Here is a 16,596-nt window from a genome sequence, read left to right on the forward strand (position 1 = left end):
GATAAAAATAAACCTCTGAATAAATTAGTTATAAAAGTTAGGCTTAAATATTTCTTTGGTCTTCTAAAAGATTTTATTTTGTTTTTCATCTCTATCACGATGTGTCCATTAAATGTCATTTATTATTGTCCACGTCATGTTTTTAAAGAAAAACTCATTATTACAATGTATTGTCCTTTAGAGGCTGGATTAGGTTTTCATTGTAGAGGGATGGGTAAGGTGATCCACCGAAAGGAATTGGCCATATAGATAGGGTATGTGGAACTTTAACGTGAAAAGAGAAAAAAAAAATATTAAATAATTTAAGACTACTAAATGTTTATAATCCCAACTAATAATTATATGTGATATGTATTTAAGTTTTTCAACTTAAAAAAAAATAATTAAACTTGATTATATGTTATGTAAAGATTAATTAAGAATCATATAATTCACTATCACCTAATAATTTCTTAAGTGATTTGTTTTTCTCTTACATATAACGTGATTTAAGTTGTAAATGTGAAGGAAATATTGTCATGCTGTTAATCTCACTAAGTGAGAAAAATCCTTGAAAAACAATTTGGTGTTGCGCTTACTAGAATGTAAGATATAATTAGAGTATTATTGATTGTAAGATTTATATTTAGTTTGTATTATTGGTTGCATAAATATTTCTTTTTGCGGATAAGAAACCAATCCAACTGCTTTGTTTGGGCAGAAGAACAAGACCATGTGGGCAATGCAGAAGGAATTAAGGAAATCAAGGTTATGTTTCACAAATATAGAAGAATTGATGCGGAAAGTGTCACAGAACGTGAGTAGAAAATTCGCTTGTATATATGAAGAACAGTTAAAACAATTGAAGAATGTGATTGCAAAACAGAGTCAATGTCGTGGTTATAAACAAGATGCTCAACAAATAAGGGAAAAACCTTGAAAGCAACAAGTGAAGATTAGTAATGAAAGAAAGAGGGTGAAGGTGTTAGAAATTGTGGTGATATTCCTATGGGATTTTTTTTTTAATTGGTGTAAGCATTGATTTTGCAATGAATATGTGAACCTGAATGTTAGGGGTGATTACAATAGCTTATGTTTTGTACAAAATGTAAAAATAAAATAAAATCCCTGTAGTTTGAAGTTTTTTGTTTTGTTTTGTTTTTTCTTTTTGCGGAATGAAATGAGGAAACTTATGATGTTGATCTTTACCCATATATGGAAAATTTTTTTATTTAGTCATATTTCATTGAGTATTATATGATGTAAACTTATTTTTGCCATCTATATTAAGCTTGCGTTAATTAATGTTTCTAAAAATAAGTTTCTATTAATATACGAAGTCAATGTTTCTAAATTGTTTTAATTAATGTAATTGGATTGACAGTTAGAGGATTATTTATAATGTAGTTTACTAGATACATTTTAGAATTGATATTAATATAGTACAATTGTTCTTATAATATTTGTCCCTTTAAATCTTCGGTATCCACAACTTTAGAAATGTCATTAACATAGAAAAAAGTAACATAATAATTAGAGAGAAAAAAAATGTCACTATATTTGAGCACATACACCTGATCACAAAAGGAATTACTGATCACACAAAGCACAAAAGTGTATCACGAGTGTGTATTAAAAAAAAAAAAAAAAACTTCTACACGTATATTGAGAAAGCTACAATGTTGATAATCAATATGATAAGAAAAAGTCAAGATTTGTGTAAGATTGTTCTAGGATAAAATTAGGGTAATTTTAGTTGGTACAAAAGTGTGATACTAAGTAAAAATAATAATTATGTTGATTTATTATATAATTATTTCATTTTTTTGTCATTCTTCCTTGTACCTGTCTGGAGGGCACATTAGTAATCTTCTCGTATCTTGAAGGCCGAACGAGAGTTCTTATCGAATATTTCGGTGAGGGGGTTGGTACCTGCAAAAGGCACTCTAACGCTCAAGTCCGGACAAGCACGAATATCTAGGGTAATTAATGAACAGTGACGTTACCTCGTGACATGCGCTATTTATACTGACATTTATGGGCCCGGATTCCCATGGGCCCTGCAACAGGATTACCAGATTAAGTAATACGCCTCTAATCGGCTTATTGGTGTGATTAGCTCTTAATCCTTGGTTATGGGTTAATCCTTGGCTCTTATTAGTAAGAATCTGAGCCTATGGATCATTTGGTGGCCGATCAGCTATCGGCCACCTGGTTCGGCCTTTCAGGTGCCGATCGGATGTCGGCCATATGGTGGGGCCTTGCCAGTACACTTGCCCCCCAGCCTTGGGGAAGGTGTATCTTCTTCAAGGGTGTAGCGGTTAAGGTACGTGGGAAGTCGAAAGGTTAGGGCCATCTCGATCGTTGGATCTTGTAGGTCTCTTGGTTTAGGGTTTTGAATCTTTGAATTTTCTCGCCCTTTTCCGTGGTTATATATAGCGTTGCGTGGTAGGGCCTCTCACGCGTATTGCTTTCAGCCGAGTAGTATCATCCGAGCAAGTCCGACCCAGCAGCGCGCGCCGAGTGATCGTTTCAAGTTCGGTTTTTTGGTAAGTTTGATTGAATGGCTACTGCATCCGAGTGCTCTTCGGCGAGTGGGGCTCGATCATCATCGTCCGAGGGGTCGTTGTCTAGGGCTTCGGGGCCGTTGCGTAGGGAGATACCGTCGCCGAACGAGGATAGGTTTAGCGAGAATGTGAGTACTTCCGAAGAGACTTCAACCAGTGGGAGTGAAGAGGTGCCGACCAGAGTTAGACGTGTCTCAAATCGGCAAAAGTATGGGCCATCCGAGGTACCTGAGTACGAATGGGTCAATGGAGAAGTGACTTCATACTATTCTCGTTACCGAGATACCACTATGATAACCAATTTGCTGGAGTACACCAAATGCCTAGATTTCAACGCTAGAGAGAATCCATATCCGATTGGCGTTCATGCTTGCCGAAACGACACATTTCCCAATCCGGACGTGGTGTGCTTGGACAAGCAAGCCGATAGGATGGCATCATTCTACATGTACGATTGTCTTTTGCGAGATCTTAAGGTGAGACTACCATTTGATGAGTTCACCATGGGGGTGCTTAGGGTTTTAAATGTGGCACCGACCCAACTACACCCGAATAGTTGGGCCCAACTTCAAGGTTTCAAACACCTATGTCGATGTGTGAACATTAGGCCTTCACCTTTACTTTTTCTCTCGCTTTATTCGTCTCGCCCTTCGGATTTGGCTAAATGGGTGTTTCTTAGCCGAGTGGGGTCTCGGCAGCTATTGGACAACTTTACTTCATCTTACAAGAATTTCAAAGCTGGATTTTTCCGAGTGACCATTCGTCCGAACGGGAGGCGTTTCTTCTTTGGAGCCAATGACAAGAGCTTTTTCCCGTTGTACTGGACCCGTGCCCCTCGGCCGTATGATGTAGTGCCGGATGAGTTGCTCACAGCCGAAGAGCAAAGGGATTTGCAATTTTTACTTCAACTCCGTAGGCGCTTGCCGACTAGGTCATTGATAAACGTAGTTGAATCTTCTCAATGGGAGAACGATTTGATAGGTATGTAACTTTCCTATTTCGGCCTTCAGGTAAATTCATATTGATGTTCACTTAGTTATTTGTGCAGGAATCATGGTGACAAGTGGGGCCGATGAGTTCAACATCCGCGATCTTTTGGCTGGCCGGATGCAGCAGGCTAAGGCTTCGGAGGCTGTGGGCAGTTCGACAATTGCCCAAACGCCTCGCCCGGTACAGGATGACCAAAACCCGCCCACTCCAGAACGCAAGCGCCGAAAGGTGAAGAAAGGGAAGGAGGTTGCTCATGAGGGGCCGAAACGAGAAAGTAACGAGGAGAGACCAGAGAAAACCAAGAAATCCAAACACTCTGCGTCCTCCCCGGGTGGGACAATTATATGTGTGCCCCCCATGATAATGTCTAGGGCCTTTCTGAGTGAAGAAATCACTGCCGAGTCGCTGGTTCGGCCAAACGCCATTTCGGATCATGGTCACGAGTTCTTAGGCCAGTTCGATGTTGTGGCCAAATGGAAGTATTTCTGCGAGGTGCAGTCTCGGTCACTAGCACTCGTGCACCACCTCGCCATGGATCCAATCGGCGAGTTGGTGCAATTGAGGCAAAGGGTTGAGGATTCCGATAAGGCAACAGCCGAGGCTGTGGCAGCTGCCGAGGATGCTTTAGCGAAAAATCGCCAACTTGCGGCCGAACTGGATGTGCAGTGGCGCAACAATGATACTCTTCGGTTGGACATGCAAAAACTCGCGAACGAAGAAAAGCGCCGAATGGAGGAAGCTAAGGCGGAACTGGAGCGGGTGAAAGAGCAAGCCAAGGATCGTATCGTTGCCGAGCATGAAGCTGGGTTTCGCCATGCCCTTCGGCAAGCGCAAAACTTCGGCCGTTTCAGAGAGGGCTTTAAGTTTGACATGTCGAAAGATTTCTACCAAGGATCTTTCATGTCTTTCCAAGATATGCCCGAGGGGGCCGTCCCTGACAGTGATGCGCCGAATGATGACCTCGAAGACGAGGAGATTCATGACGCCTCTGATGGTGAGGCTGAAACCGAACAGGAAGAGCCGAATCAAGATCAAGAGGGCGAGCCCGAGGTGCAAGGAGACGCTGGCAATAACACCAAAGAGTAATCGTTGTTGGACACTTGGTACTTTTTTGTATGACAGGCCGATAGAGCCTTTTTACTTTGAGTGCATTGTTGCTGTGAAAGCCCTTTATTTTGATTGTACTGTTGGCCGATAGCGCCTTTTGACGTTTATTAATGAAAAGCACTCGTTATTGAAGAAACTTGGAATTGGACCATGATTTGCACTTTTTTTTTTGAATCAAAACCGAACGGGTTCCTACATATGTGATTGTATTTGAGTCAAGGCCGAATGGGTTCATTCGGATTTGAATGCTTTTTGAATCAAAACTGAACGAGTGCATTCGGAATTGATTGTATTTGAATCAAAACCGAACGGGTTCCTTTGGAATTGATTGTATTTGAATCAAAGCCGAATGGGTTCGTTCAGATTTGATTGCTTTTTGAATCAAAACCGAACGAGTGCATTCGGAATTGATTGTATTTGAATCAAAACCGAACGGGTTCCTTCGGAATTGATTGTATTTGAAGTCAAGGCCGAATGGGTTCATTCGGATTCGATTGCTTTTTTGAATCAAAACCGAACGGGTTCCTTCGGAATTGATTGTATTTGAATTAAAACCGAATGGGTTCACTGAGACTTAACTGCTTTTGGAGCAACTGGCACCCCCTTGACCGAGTAGGGCCACTCGGGAGGCAATTTTATTTATAAGAATTTCGGAGACACATCCTTGGCCGAGTGGGGTCACTCGGGAGGGAAACCTTTTTGTGCAAATTCCGAAGGTACGTCCTTGGCCGACTGGGATCACTCGGGAGGGAAACCTTTTTTTACGAATTCCGAAGGTACGTCCTTGGCCGAGTGGGGCCACTCGGGAGGGAAACCTTTTTGTGCGAATTTCGAGTCACTCGGGAGGGAAACCTTTTTGTGCGAATTCCGAAGGTACGTCCTTGGCCGAGTGGGGTCGTTCGGGAGGAAAACCTTTTTGTGCAAATTCTGAAGGTACGTCCTTGGCCGAGTGGGGTCACTCGGGAGGAAAACCTTTTTGTGCAAATTCTGAAGGTACGTCCTTGGCCGAGTGGGGTCACTCGGGAGGGAAACCTTTTTGTGCGAATTCTGAAGGTACGTCCTTGGCCGAGTGGGGTCACTCGGGAGGGAAACCTTTTTTGTAAATGAACAACTGAAGTATAGATGAGCAAAATGTGTTGAACTGTATTTCATTGATGTGTGCCTCGTTAAAAACCTTGTCGGCTAAAACCCCTTTTCACTTTTTTATAAGGGGGAAAAAACCAATCAAGGAAAATAGTGCACCATGTGTTTACATTGTGATCATTATTACAAAGTTTAACTATAGTACGTCTTCAAATGGGACGAGTTCCATGTTCGTGAAATGACCCTGCCCGAGAGCTCTTCAAGTTTATATGCACCATTGTCGAGGTTGTGTCGAACTCGAAACGGGCCATCCCAATTAGCTGCCAACTTGCCTTCTCGCGGATTGCGTCTTGCCGACCCCTGCACTCTCCACACTAAATCCCCTTCCTTGAAGTTTCTTTTGATGAGGTTAGAGTTGAACCTCCGGGTCATCCTCTATTTACATGCTTCGGCTATGATCTGAGCCCGAGCACGTACTTCGTCGACTAAATCAATTTCCGCCCGAAGGGACGTATCATTGGAATCCTCGTCGAAATGTGCTCGACGAAAGGAAGGTTCTCCGACTTCGACTGGTATCATTATGTCGGTGTCGTACGTTAGTCGAAAAGGAGTCTCTTGAGCTGTAGATTGAGGTGTACATCGATATGCCCACAATACTTCTGAAAGCTCCTCGGCCCATGCCCCCTTGGCTGTCCCCAAGCGTTTCTTCAATTCCGAGAGGATAACCTTATTAGCGGCCTCGGCCTGGCCGTTTGATTGCGGGTGCTCGACTGACGTGAATCGGTGTTTGATTCCCAAGTCTTGAAGAAATTTGTTGAGCTTCTAATCGGTGAACTGAAGTCCATTGTTAGTGACGATGACATGGGGGATGCCGAAGCGTGTGATGATGTTTTTCCAGACGAATTTTTGAACATTATTTGCTGTGATTGTCGCAAGAGGCTCGACTTCGATCCATTTTGTGAAATAATCAACCGCGACGAGCAAAAACTTGCATTGCCCCTTAGCAAGCGGAAATGGCCCCAGTATATCCATTCCCCAGAGGGTGAACGACCATGGTGAATTGATGTTGTGCAGCTGCTCGGCTAAGGTGTGGATCAGATTGCCATGCTTTTGGCATTGAATGCATTTTTTGACGAACTTCATGCAATCTGTTTTGAGTGTCGGCCAATAATAGCCGGCCCGAAGTATCTTAGCTTTTAAAGTTCATCCTCCCGAGAGGGAACCGCAAATTCCCTCATGCACTTCTCTTAGCACGTAATCACTCTGTTCGGAATTGAGACACTTGAGTAGAGGAGATGAGAAACCTCTTCTATAAAGTTCCCCTCCCACCACTGAATAACTCGCGGCTTGAGTTCTCAACTTTTTGGTCGCCGAAGGACATGTCGGCTCGATACCTTCAGTGATCAGTCTGAGTATGTCGGTCATCCATGTTGGCGATTGCTCAGAGGCTGACAAACATTCAACAACATCAATGCTTAGGGTTGAGAGTTCCAACTGAAGGGTGGTTCGAAGCTGTCCGGGTTTCCGATTGCTGGGTTGCCAGTCGGGCTAATTGGTCAGCCCTTTCATTATTTTCACGAGGAGTGTGTTTCACCGCTACTTCATCAAAATGTTGACACATGTTTTGAAAAGTATGATAATACTTCAACAAATATGCGTCTTTAACTTGGAAATTCTCATTGACCTGCTCTGAAACAACTTTTGAATCGGTCCAACATAGCAACTTCCGAACACCCACTTCTCGAGCCAACCTCAATCCAGCTAGTAACGCCTCATACTCGGCCTGATTATTCGAAGCTTTGAAGGCGAAACGAAGAGATTGTTCAAGTGTCAAGCCTGTTGGTCCTTCGAGGATTATCCCGGCCCCACTGCCTTGGTTATTAGACGACCCATCAACACGAATTACCCATTGATCACTTTCAAAATGTCCAATTGGTTGCAACTCATTAATGAAGTCAGTCAGGCACTGTGACTTGATCAGTCCTCTTGGTTCGAACGATATGTCGAATTCAGATAATTCTACGGACCAAGCCATCATTCATCCTGCTAGCTCGGGTTTTCGTAGAACCTTGGCAATTGGACAATCGGTCCGAACGACGATTTTATGGCTGTGGAAATACTGTCGAAGACGCCGTGCCGTGTGTACCACCCCAAGCGCCATCTTCTCGAGAAGTTGGTATCGTCTTTCGGCGTCTTGTAACATCCGACTTACAAAATAGATTGGTTTTTGGGACTCTTTTTCCTGCACTAGGACGGCGCTGATTGCCTCATTGGAAACACACAAATGCACTACCATGTCGAGGCTTGGATCGGGTTTTGAAAGTACCGGGGGTGTGCCGAGTCGATGCTTGAGTGTCTTGAACGATTCTTCACACTCTGCTGTCCAACTGAACTTACTGGCCTTTTTCAATAATCTGATGATGGGTTTTGCCGTTTCGGCTAGGCAGGGAAGGAACCGAGAGAGAGAAGTGAGTCGTCCGAATAACACCTGGACTTCTTTAATATTATGCGGGCTTCGCATGTCGATCACCGACTGGCATTTATCCGGGTTAGCCTCAATACCCCTGACAGATAGCATGAATCCAAGAAACTTACCCCCAGCTATACCGAAGACACATTTTTCAGGGTTCAACCTCATGTCGTGCTTTCGGAGCTGCTTGAAAACTTCTACAAGATCACTTTTGTGGGTGCCGAAGTCATCCGACTTGACAACCATATCGTCAACATAAACTTCCAAGTTTCTGCCGATCTGATGTCTGAAAATTTTGTCCATAAGCCGTTGGTACGTTGCCCCTGCGTTCTTTAGGCCGAACGACATTACTCGGTAGCAGTAGTTGGCCGAGTCCGTGATAAAAGCTGTTTTCTCTTCATCCTGTGGGTGCATGCGTATTTGATTGTAGCCCGAATAAGCATCCAAGAAGGTCAATAAACGATGTCCAGCCGCCCCATCAACCAATCGGTCAATGTTAGGTAGTGGGTAGGCATCTTTTGGGCATGCCTTGTTAAGATTGGTATAATCTGTGCACATTTGCCATTTTCCGTTTGGCTTTTTAACCATGACTACATTTGCTAACCATGTGGTGTACTAAACTTCCCTAATGAAGCAGGCCTGCAATAGCTTAGCTACTTCCAATTCAACGGCAGCTTTTCTCTCCGTTCCCATCTTCCTTTTTCGTTGTGCCACTGGCTTGGCGGCCGAGCAGATCGACAGTCTGTGACACATGAAGCTTGGATCTATTCCTGGCATGTCGAAAGGAGTCCAGGCGAACAAATCTTTTTTCGAGGAGATTACTTTACTCAACTCAAGCCTTTCGGCATCTGACAAACCACTGCCGATGTAGGTGACTTGAGATTTTTGTTTTTCGATTTGTATCGGGATCTTTTCTTCCATTGGTTCTGCCCTTTCATCATTCATTCGTGGATCAAGATCGCATAGTGAAGCCGATTCTGGGGAAGGGGTGATCGCATGAACCCTCCTTGATTTTGCTAGTTTCTCTTGAACAGGTGGTACGCGCAAGCTTGCAAAGTAACACTCCCGAGCTGCCTTTTGATCGGCGTGTATGGTGAGAATGTTTCCTTTGGCCGATGGGAACTTCATAGCCAGATGCGGGGTTGACACAATTGCCCCCAAGGCATTCAAGGACGGCCGACCTAGCAGTATGTTATAAGATGTGTTGGCTTGGACAACAATATATTTCACCTGGATATCTCGGTGCTCCCTTTCTTCGAAGCAAAATCGAGTAGAGAGTTTAATGAATCCCTTGGTATTGACCCTTTCCCCTGCAAAATCGACCAGTGGCTCATTATAGGGGGTTAGTTCCTCTTCGGGGATGTCGAGCTGCATGAAAGTGTTCCAATATAGAATATCGGTCGAACTGCCCTAATCAATTAACGTCTTTTTCACAATACAATTGCGTATTTCTACGCTGATGACCATAGGATCATCTTGAACCGGATCAATACCTTGAAAATCCTCGTCAGTGAATGTGATGGTGGGCAATCGCCGAGTCCCTCATTGTTCAAGAGCATTCACGGATCGGACAGCTCTCAAATGTCATTTTTGAGCTGATGATGTCGACCTGCCTCCGGCGAAACCTCCGACAATCGTGTTGGTTACTCGCCGATGCGTTGTATGAGGTTCTTCCTTTCGATCCCTTGATCGGCTGCGTTCGCGACGATGCCTATCTGAACGGTCAGACCTGTCTTGTTGCCGAAGCTGGTATGTGGATTGATGTCGAGACAAGTTTGGCCGATCCACGAAATTTCTGAGCTCCCCTTGTTTAATCAAATCTTCAATTTTATCTTTCAACGTTGCGCACTCTTCGGTAGAATGCCCGCGATTGCGGTGATACCTGCAAGATTTGTTGGTATCAGCACGGGGTGGGGTTGAGGCTCTTTTTGGGACGACTAACACTTCTGATGCTAGGGCTTGTTCAAGCATAGCGGCTCGACTTGCATTGAGTGGAGTATAATGGGAGTACTTCAGACCTCGCGCAGGTCGGTCACGTAGGGCTAACTCTTTGCCTCGCCCCCTGTATGGTTGTTCTGGTTGCTTCTCAGGTTTGCCTCCTGGTTCGGCTCGGGCCTGATTGCGGTACTCTGCCAATTCTTCCATCTGCATGTATTTATCGGCTCTCCTTCGTAGGTCATTCATGTCCGAAGGAGGTTTCTTGCAAAGGCTATTAACAAATGGTCCAAGTTTCAAAGCTGTTGTGAGATGATGGAGCGCTACAGCCGGATTAAGGTCTCGAATTTCCAAGGTTGCCTTGTTGAACCGATCCATGAAAGTTCGAAGTGACTCCTTCTTGTCTTGCCGAAGGCTAACCAGCGACAAGGACGTCAAGATGTGAGGGCGACTCGTGGCAAACTGAATAGTAAACTGGGAGGATAGAGTGTTGAACGAGTCGATGGAATTGGGAGGGAGCCGAGTGAACCAACTCAGGGCCCTGCCTTTGAGAGATGTTGGAAAAATCTGACACAACGCGGCATCATCTATGGTGCTCAAAGTTACTTGCGTCAGAAAAACATCCAAATGTTCGTCAGGATCTGTTGTACCATCATATTTGTCAATAGGCAAAGATTTCCAATTGTCCATTAGGGAGAGTTGCATAATAGAGGGGGTGAAAGGATGTCGGTGTGATCCAATGGTTGCCACATCTGTGGGACGACCAACTGTGGGTAGGGCCGAAGGGAACTTCTCAGGTGCTGCTGCCGAGGCATGGGGGACCGAGGTGTGGATCGCTTGGGATTGATAAGACCCTTGGGTTTGCGTGTTTGCAGCTTGAGTAGGTTTCCATGACATATTATCCTTTTTAAAGGCCTCGTTTTCGGCTCTCAAGGCCGAAAGTTCTCTCGCATCCTTTTCTCGTTGCTGTTTCATTGCCTCCATCTCTCGTTTCAGCAGACGAACGGTCTCGGAGAGATCAGTTTCGTCTACTACCTCAACATGTTCTTCCTCTTCAGCCTGGTGGTCTTCCATATTCGTTCTCCTTGTTATCGCCATTACTTCACTCAGTTAATCTTCGCTGTTGTCTCGGTTCGGCCCCACGGTGGGCGCCAAATGTACCTGTCTGGAGGGCACACTAGTAATCTTCTCGTATCCTGAAGGCCGAACGAGAGTTCTTATCGAATATTTCAGTGAGGGGGTTAGTACCTGCAAAAGGCACTCCAACGCTCAAGTCAGGACAAGCACGAATATCTAGGGTAATTAATGAACAGTAACATTACCTCGTGACATGCGTTATTTATACTGACATTTATGGGCCCGGATTCCCATGGGCCCTGCAACAGGATTACTAGATTAGGTAATACGCCTCTAATCGGCTTATTGGTGTGATTAGCTCTTAATCCTTGGTTATGGGTTAATCCTTGGCTCTTATTAGTAGGAATCTGAGCCTATGGATCATTTGGTGGCCGATCAGCTGTCGGCCACCTGGTTCGGCCTTTTAGGTGCCGATTGAGTGTCGGCCACCTGATTTGGCCTTTCAGGTGCCGATCGGATGTCGGCCATATGGTGGGGCCTTGCCAGTACATCCCTTATTCTTAAAAATCTAAATTGATTATTATATTTTAACATGTCAATATTATATAATTAATCTATTATAATAATATATTTTATGTTATGATTATTGTCATTAAAGACGTCCTCTGATATGTGAATTATTTTTAACTTTTTTTATTATTTTATGTTTTATCTTTCATATTGGTATACGATAATTATATCTTTAACAACATATATGACTATAATAAATTGAGAGAGATATGTTAACTACATATTTGGTATTTAACCAATTGATCTTTAACTAATTAGTTTGATCAATAAACATGGTCACAATAAACCTGAGCCTAAGAGGAGTTCAGAGATAGATATAGAAATTGCAACATAAAATTAAAAAAAAAAAAAAGGTTGAATAAAAATGTGTTTTGACTAGTTTTTAATTGACATAAGAAGAGTTTTCATAAATGGATTCAATTTACTAAGAAGAGTGTTTGAGTAAGGGTTTTAACTTGGGCTCAAGTTTGAAGACATCAAATGTTGTCTCACACAATAGAAAGTTGTGAGGACAAATTATTCATAATTTATAAAAATTTGTTTTGACTAGTTTTTAATTGACATAAGATTAGTTTTCATAAATGGGTCCAATTTATTTGGAAGAGTGTTCGAGTAAGGAATTTAGCTTGGACTCAAGTTTGAAGACATCAAATATTTTTTGTTAAAACTCTTATTTAGTCATTTATAATATTTTTTTGTTTCAATTTAGTCCTACTTTAATTTTTTGTTTCAATTTGGTCCCTAATAATTTAAATTATTGCAATTTGGAACTTCCGTCTAAATGATTTAAACGGAGTTAACTGTTGGCCACGTGGATGCCAAGTGGATGTCATGTAGATGCCACGTAGATACGTAGATGGACGCCAAATTTCTTGAATACACTTGGAACCAGAACGGCTCGTTCTGGTTGCACTCTAGGTGTGTTAATTTTGCAACTGGAACGGGCCGTTCCAGATGCAAAATTAACACACCAATATTGTAAATCTAGAACGGTCCGTTCTTAAACCAGAACGACGTTCTTAAACCAGAACGATCCGTTCTGGTTTCAGAACAGTCCATTCTGATGCACTCATGGTGTGTTAAACTTACATTTGGAACGGTCCGTTCTAGTTGTAAAATTAACACATAACATGTGCAATCATAACGGGCCGTTCTGGTTCCAAGTGTATTCATGACATTTGGCATCCCCTATACATTTACGTGGCATCCACGTGACCAACAGTTAACTCCGTTTAAATCATTTGGACGGAAGTCCCAAATTGCAATAATTTAAATTATTGGGGACCAAATTGAAACCAAAAATTAAAGTGAGACTAAATTGAAACAAAAAAAAATATTATAAGGGACCAAATAAGAGTTTTAACCAATATTTTTTGTAGGGGTGACCACCAACCCGAGACTCAATCCAAAACCAAAAAAATTGAAAGAAAAAAAAGGTAAATAGGTGGATTCGAATAGGTTATCAATTTAGGTGGGTTAAAAAAGTGGTTTAAAATAGTTAATTTTGATCAAGCTTAGTTTGAGTTTTTGAATTTATCGATACCCAAATCCAACCATCCAAACAAAATAAAAACTAAAGTAATTATCATTTGGACTCAAATGTTGATCTTATTTTGACCTATCTTTAATTTTTATTGCTGATGCATAAAAAACTCTATTTGAGGATGAAATTTGTAACTTCTTTTTTTGTATCATATACCTAATTTTTTTAATATTTAAATTATTTGAAACTTGAATAATCTTATTCATTTTGAGTCTAAACGATATGAATAATATTTGAATGATTGAGTGTATAAAAAAGGATACAAAATTGAAAATAAAGAGATAATAAATTAGATAAAAAAAATTATTTGGACCAATTAAATGATTCAAAGTCTAATACATTTCTATCTGTAGAAAATCATTCGTTAAAATCAAGACTCGCTCAAATCAAGATCCACCTAAATCAATAAACCATTTGGTTGAATTCGAGTCCAAATAATGCAACTCGTGAGTTATATCAATTTGAACTATATCAACTTGAAATAGATTATACTCAACCGTTGATTACCCTTATTGTCTTGCACAATAGAAAGATGTGAACATAAATTATTTAGTATTGTGTCTTTAGTTAAGGATTAAAATTAAATATCTATTTTTAGATATAAAATCATAACTAAAGACATTACTTTACTTTTAATACGACCAATCCAATGAAAATTAGATAGACCTCCTAGTTAGAAAAAAAAAAATATTGTCTTATACTCAACAAGAAGAAAATAATAATACAGTAGAAGAATCACAATTTTTTTAACATTTATTTTATTATTGACTAAAATCTATTAGAAATTATAAATTTTGTGAGTCTCATGTTTTATTTAATGTCTTGATTTAGTGATAAAAATTACCAAATTTTATAATTCTCAACTAATAATAAAAAAGTGTTAGAAAAAAATTATAATAGGAGCATTGCTAACATTCCTCGTTACATTAATAATTCTTGACCATGATTAGCTTATAAGTTGATTAAGCAATAACAGATATTTTACTAACTCAACTATGCCCGTTTACATCGTTGAAATAAGTTATTTAGTTGGCGTGAATACAATTTAAAATCCATTTGGTGGCCATTTGGGAGCTAGCATGGACAGCTAGTGGCTAACTCATGTCAACTAACTATTAAAAAAAGCTGCCCATTACAGCAACAATGTAGTTTAAAAATGAAAGGGAATGAAGAGTGATATAGCCCATAAATTTAAAATCCAGATTTTTTTACATACTCGCCTAAATTTGAGAGTATTCAACTTGGGACGTGGGAACATTAAATCACTAATTAACGTATTGACAGGTTAAGGTTATTATTAGGAAAATAAAATTTCTTTGACAAAAGTTACTAAGTACACCATAATTAAATAAGATTGAGAGATTATTGAGTTTCTTCTTTTGCTTTCTTTTTGATACACGATATTTCGTGTTAACCGATCGATGGTGACATGGTGTACATTATACAATCTCAGGTGGAAGGTCTTTCATTGCATTCTTGAGTTGGAAAACGGCCAACATGTCTCTAGCAATTTTAATTAGTTAATCGTGGCATTGAAACTCCTTTAAGCTAGTTGATCAACACATCTCAAGTCTCCACGCCAAACTATATATCACTAATTTATAAAACAGTATAAAAGTCACAAATACAACTGTTTATAAAATTAAAGATTGAGTCTGTAACAATTTCATAGTTTATATGAATTTTATGATAACTAGTAACCATTGTAATGCTTGAGCAGGCATATGGAGTCTGATTTAAGAATAAAAGTAGGAGATTATTGTCCAAGGAATTTTTTTACTATTTAGTTTCGGAATTATTTATAAGAACGGGACACAAGTGATGACAAGTGTAATATAGAGACATGTTACTGGACCATTTCCATCCGCTGACTTCCTCCGCAGGTTATAGGTATTCGTAATTATTTATGATCCAACAACTTCATATATATAAATAGTGAAACGTGACCAAGTGAGATGACAATCCAACTATGAAAACGTTCCTACCATCTCTTCTATTAACAATGCTTTATGGTTTATGTTTATGATGTGTGTGAGAGATTGTTTTCTATATATTCAATAATCAACACGGAGTGAAAGCACTTCTCTTAGAACACAGAAAGAGCCATCAACAGAAGACAACCAATATATGATGGTTCAGTTAAGGAATGTTGCAATTGTTGTGGCAGTGGTTGCTGCTGCAGTGTTACAACAAAGCACAAAAGCTGAAGATTATGAGGTGGGAGGTAGCACAGGTTGGACTAGTTTTCCACCTGGTGGTGATTCTTTCTATTCCAAATGGGCTGAAAATTTTACATTCAAAGTGAAGGACACTCTAGGTGAATATCCTTGTCCTTGTAACATGCTGATAAAACATTCATGTTGTTTTAGTGGTTGATGTTTGTGATGGAATGGAACCCTTGTTTTGCAGTGTTCAACTTTGAATCTGGAAGCCACAGTGTGGTGGAACTTAGCAAGGCTAATTATGAGAAGTGTGAAGTGGATAAGAGCATCAAAGGGTATAATAGTGGACCAGCTAGAGTGAGGCTGGATCGGTCAGGGGAATTCTACTTTTCGTGCAGCTTCTCAGGCCATTGCAGCAGTGGCCAAAAGCTAAGCATTAAAGTCACTGGCTCTGGCTCTTCATCACTACCAACACCAAAGAATGCTCCAGCTGAAGCTCCTTCATCTTCAGCTTCCAATGAAGGAGACCCATCATTCCAAACTCATCCAGCTGCTACAGCCCCTCCACCCCAGGGCTCAGCCACATCTCTCACTGCTCCCTTCTCTCTATTCCTCATCACCATTGCCATCAATTTTCTCTCTCAATTTTAGCTCATTTATATTGCTTAAGGAATATCAACCCTCTCTCATACTCTTTCATTCAAATTTATTAAAAATCACAGATTTTATACATCCAATATTTCATTTAATAAGTTGTTTGATTTAGTGATGAAATCTATTAAAATTTGTGATTTTTAATTCATGCTATAGATATAAAATGAGAGAAATTGTCATTAGTATTAATATTTTTTATAATATTATGATTGATATTGGTAAAATATATATATAGAAACATCTACTTATTTTGATATTAATTTTTGATAGAATTATTTTAATCAACAACTTATTATTTATATTAAATTTTACTATTTCAATTATTAAATTAATAATTTTTAATATATAAATTAAATTTGTAATTTTTTTTTGTAAAATATGAAAGTTATATATTATTTCATTACATTAATTCAAATTGATATATTTTTAAAATATATCAATTTGAATTTATATAATGAA

At 40.3% G+C, this 16,596-nt stretch overlaps 3 protein-coding genes across 3 annotated transcripts; 1 reads left to right on the forward strand and 2 right to left on the reverse strand.

The window, feature by feature from the left end:
* Positions 1–7,194: 7,194 nt before the first annotated feature.
* On the reverse strand, positions 7,195–7,761 carry LOC145958137 (uncharacterized). Its single transcript, XM_083074618.1, has one exon. The coding sequence runs from the start codon at positions 7,759–7,761 to the stop codon at positions 7,195–7,197; it is 567 nt and encodes a 188-aa protein (XP_082930744.1).
* Positions 7,762–8,811: 1,050 nt separating this feature from the next.
* On the reverse strand, positions 8,812–9,570 carry LOC145958138 (uncharacterized). Its single transcript, XM_083074619.1, has one exon. It carries the CDS (start codon positions 9,568–9,570, stop codon positions 8,812–8,814), a length of 759 nt encoding a protein of 252 aa, XP_082930745.1.
* A 5,648-nt stretch (positions 9,571–15,218) lies between these two features.
* Positions 15,219–16,487, forward strand: LOC109807059 (umecyanin). Its single transcript, XM_020369587.3, has 2 exons — positions 15,219–15,638; positions 15,731–16,487. The coding sequence occupies exons 1-2, from the start codon at positions 15,449–15,451 to the stop codon at positions 16,132–16,134; spliced, it is 594 nt and encodes a 197-aa protein (XP_020225176.2). The 5' UTR covers positions 15,219–15,448; the 3' UTR covers positions 16,135–16,487.
* The last annotated feature ends 109 nt before the right edge of the window (positions 16,488–16,596 follow it).

This window comes from Cajanus cajan, chromosome 5 (genome assembly GCF_000230855.2).
Source record: "Cajanus cajan strain Asha chromosome 5, NIPB_CcT2T_4, whole genome shotgun sequence".
Classification (NCBI taxonomy): domain Eukaryota; kingdom Viridiplantae; phylum Streptophyta; class Magnoliopsida; order Fabales; family Fabaceae; genus Cajanus; species Cajanus cajan.